Source organism: Tupaia chinensis, unplaced genomic scaffold (genome assembly GCF_000334495.1).
Source record: "Tupaia chinensis unplaced genomic scaffold, TupChi_1.0 Scaffold142854_1, whole genome shotgun sequence".
NCBI lineage: Eukaryota > Metazoa > Chordata > Mammalia > Scandentia > Tupaiidae > Tupaia > Tupaia belangeri.
Genome location: NW_006202699.1, coordinates 603409 through 607506, shown reverse-complemented (window position 1 = coordinate 607506; position 4098 = coordinate 603409). Strand labels below are relative to the sequence as shown.

The following is a 4098-nucleotide window of genomic DNA, read 5'->3' as shown; positions in this document are numbered from 1 at the left end:
GCTGGGGGGCTGGGAAGATCGTGCCTGGGGGAGGCAGTGGGGCGGCTGGGTGACAGGGAAGCTCGTACCTGGGGGAGGCATGGGGCGGCTGGGTGACAGGGAAGATCATGGCCGGGGAGGCAGTGGGGTGGCTGGGTGACAGGGAAGATCGTACCTGGGGGAGGCATGGGGCGGCTGGGTGCAAGGGTGCATGTCTGGTTCAGGAAGAAGTCTATATGTAGGTGGGTGTGTTGCTGAGCTATAGATAAGCCATGTGCAGTTTGGGTAAAAATGTTGGAAAATGGCTCACCCAGCTCATCTTTGACCCCAGGGCCTTCTGGAGCTGTTGGCCTGCAGGGACCTCCTGGTGCGAGGGGGCCTCCAGGGCTGAAAGGGGACAGAGGTGCTCCTGGGGACAGAGGAGCCAAGGGCGAAAGTGGACTTCCTGGTAAGGGAGAACTCCTGGCTCTGGAGGCCCCTGGGTCCTAGGTGGGAGGGAGAGGAGAAACCCACAATTTCTCTCTCTGGCCCTGGGGAAACCAGTGCCAGCCTCCCAATTCACAGGACGGTTCTGAGTGTTGGTGACCTGGTGGCTAGGGGTGCAGGAGGAAGACATGCTCTTGTCCCCACCACATGGAGATGCCACCGTATGCCCAGAATTTGCAGTCGAATGTTGTCTGGCCCAGGGTCAGTGAGGCACAGAGACTTGCTCAGGGACCCATTTGTCCATGGCAACAGCCAGGGCAGAGGCAGCTCTGTCAGTAGAGGTGGGCTTGCTGGAGCAGCCGTTCCCCCACCTCCACCCAGTACCACCATCGAGAGGCCCAGCCTCCGCCATTTCCAGGCTGCACTGGATGGCATGTCACTGGGTTGTCTGCTTCCTTGCAGACATCACTTCTCTGAAGCAGCAGGTTGAGGCCCTTCAGGGACAGGTGCAACACCTCCAGGCTGTCTTCTCTCAGTACAAGAAAGGTGAGTGCCTGCATTGGACCCCGGGCCCAGCACCAGCATCAGACCCAATACCAGGCCTGGGCCTTGGGCTGGACCTGGGCTGAGCCTGATCCTGGTTGGGATGAGAATGAGGATGGGACCATAGCAGAGAGCTGGACATATGACTGGGACAGGTGTGGTGCCAAGACCAGGGCTGGGCCAGAGCAGAGAAGCCACATGCTCCAGGACTCCAGGGGACCCGTTGGAGGGTAGGACCCATGCATCACCTCTCCAGCCTCAGAGGACGTTCGAGGCTATCAGGTTCCTGCACACGGCAGACGATGCTGAGTCCCGTGAAGCTTGGTAGGACTTTGCCCTAACCCGTGCTGGTCCCTGCAGCAGACAAGGAGACGCCCAGCCAGGCTGCATCCCTTGCCTCCGTGCCCACAGGTGTGGCGGCAGAGCCCAAGGCAGTGCAAAACCAGGGCTTTCCTGAAAGTTGGGGCTGGGATGCTGCCTGGGAGTGCCAGGAAGTGGGCTCTGACCTTGGCGTGTGGCCACTGAGCATCTCACCCCAGACTTGCTCCGAGTCAGGGGCTGGCTTCCTCTGGGCTCTAGGGCGGGACTCTGCCGGTGGCTTCTGAGTGAATAGAGCAGTAATCCTGACATTCTGCAGTGGATGCCTGAGCACCCTGGGCCCTTCTAAGTCTCCACTGGTTACCAAGTGCCCCTACTCCCCTCTACCCTCCCCAACATCAACTTTGGGTCCATATCTTTAGGCAAATCTCACTGAGCTGGAAAAAGAGTTTTCTGAACGAGTAGAGCATAAAGGGGCCTGCCTGAGTGAGACACGGGGTTGGCTCCTAAGCACCCGAGGTCAGGGATGAGCATTTCAGGCATTCGTTCTCTGTCCCTCCTGAACAAACATCTGTATGTGTGTTCACTCTCTTCCAGACACAGCAGTGTACACACAATGACGTGCACGTGCAAACCTGCTACACGGCTGTGTGCACTTAACTACTCACCCCACATCCACCTGTGTACATGAACCCACGCGTATGCAGGCACATACGAACATGCACACACCTGGACAGACACTCGCATGTACTGTGGGATGCACCTCACACCCACCCGGGGCGTGGATCATGAACCAGGCCTACCTTGGCCTCTCACACTGACTGCTTGGGGCTGCTCTGGTCTTGAGACCATGGAGAATCTTTTCTTCGAGCTCTCCTTGAAGATGTTCTAGGAGGACGGGGGCCCAGAGTCAGCCCAGCAAGACCAAAGACAGCACTGTCTAGAGCCCGCGGGCTAGTGACCTTTACATAAAATTACAGTGCATGGGCTCATCTAGGGTGCGGATGGACTGGACAAGAGGGATATGAGGGGCCAGCAGGTGGTATGATGGTTAAGGTGCTGGACGCCCACACAGCCAACCTCAGTTTGAGTCCCTGGTGGCTGCTTCTCTCTCTCTCTCTCTCTCTCTCTCTCTCTCTCTCTCTCTCTCTTTCTGTCTCTCTGGTGATTCCACATGCCCTATAGCAAATTTTTTTAAAAATAATAATAGGGGCCAGCAGGTGGCATGGTGGTTGGGGTAATGTATTCCCCCATGGCCATCTATGGTTTGATTTCCAAACCTGGTGGCTTGAAACTTGTGTTGGCCACATGTGCATGCATGCCCAGAATCACAAGAGGAGAATGGAGAAGGGATTGCAGGGGGTGATTTCTCATTTTCTCTCTCTCCATCTCTCGGGTGAGCACATGCACCCTATAATAAAATACTTCTCTAAAATAATAATAATAAAATAATAAATAATTACTTTTTTTAAAAAGGGATACAAGGCTTGTCACACAGGGGAGTGCTTTTGTAAAGTGAGTTCCTATTTCGGAAATAGGAATTGTAAACCCTGTAAAGGGAAGTGACTTCCTCTTGATCTCCCAGACAGTCATTGCCAGTTTGGGTCTAAATGCCTGGGCTTCTGACCACCAGATTTCTCTCCATCACTAGCCCCAGCTGCGTCCTGCACTTCTCACCCCAGGGCGGGCTGACTGGTGTGGTCACACTCACATGCACACCAAGAGGACAGCTCTGGGTCAGACCCAGAGTGGGGATCACAGCTGCCAGACATGCCACCCCCTGCCCACCCCACGAGACACTCTGACACCTACCTCCACACTGCTACACAGAGTGACAGGGGCTCGCTGCTCCAGCGCTTTCAAATTGTGGCCATTATTTCCCTAGGAAAAGTCATTCAATTCTACATGATAACTGAAAAATCCAACTCCAGCACAGTGTGGCCTACAGCAGAGGGCGCCTGGACTTGGTGGCAAGGCTCAGCCACACACCTGATGTCTGTGTGGCCTCTCGCCTTCACTAGGCCTCTCTGAGCCGTAACGCTATCACCAGTTGGTGAGGACTCCCAGATCACCGTGACAGGTGTGTCACGGAGCTAGGGTTGTTCTAGAACTGCATCCTGTGGGTGCCCAGTACCCTATGTGGGAAGTCTGGAAGCTTCCAGTTGGAAAGCAGAGGCCCTGAGCTCTGGCCAGGTGCGGCCATACTCTGACTCAGCTCTCTTCTCCTCCTCTCCTAGCTGAGCTCTTTCCCGATGGCCGAGGTATTGGGGAAAAAATCTTCAAGACAGGCGGTTTCGAGAAATCCTTCCAGGATGCACAGAAGGAGTGCACTCAGGCCGGTGGGCAGCTGGCCTCCCCGCGCTCCGCAGCTGAGAATGCTGCTGTGCAGCAGCTGGCCATCGCTCAGAACAAGGCTGCCTTCCTGAGCATGACTGACGCCCACACAGAGGGCAAGTTCGTCTACCCCACAGGGGAGCCCCTGGTCTATTCCAACTGGGCACCCGGGGAGCCCAACAACAACGGGGGTGCAGAGAACTGTGTGGAGATCTTCACCAACGGCAAGTGGAATGACAAGGCCTGCCGGGAGCAGCGCCTGGTCATCTGTGAGTTCTGAGCTCTGGGGGCAGGCAGGCGGTGCCTGGCCAGGAGCCAGGCCGACAAGTCGCAGGCAGCCTGTGTGCTGCCAGCACCATGGTAAGATGGCAACCACCTCTGCTGGCTAGGGCTTTGCAGAGTGCATCCACAAGGTAGGGCTGCTGAGGAATGCCTCTCAGAATAAACACAGCTTCCAGGAGTAGCCTCCTGCTTTCACTCTGGCTGCTCCTACAAATC

The 4098-nt window shown here is 56.1% G+C and overlaps 1 protein-coding gene across 1 annotated transcript in view; it reads left to right on the top strand.

The window, feature by feature from the left end:
- LOC102501221 (pulmonary surfactant-associated protein D) overlaps positions 1–4098 on the top strand; it is an 11065-nt gene extending 6967 nt beyond the window's left edge. Inside the window, exons 6-8 of the mRNA XM_006163750.3 lie at positions 311–427; positions 868–951; positions 3504–4098. Coding sequence (XP_006163812.1) covers positions 311–427; positions 868–951; positions 3504–3880 — 578 coding nt within the window. The 3' untranslated portion in view covers positions 3881–4098. The remainder of the gene's footprint in view (positions 1–310; positions 428–867; positions 952–3503) is intronic.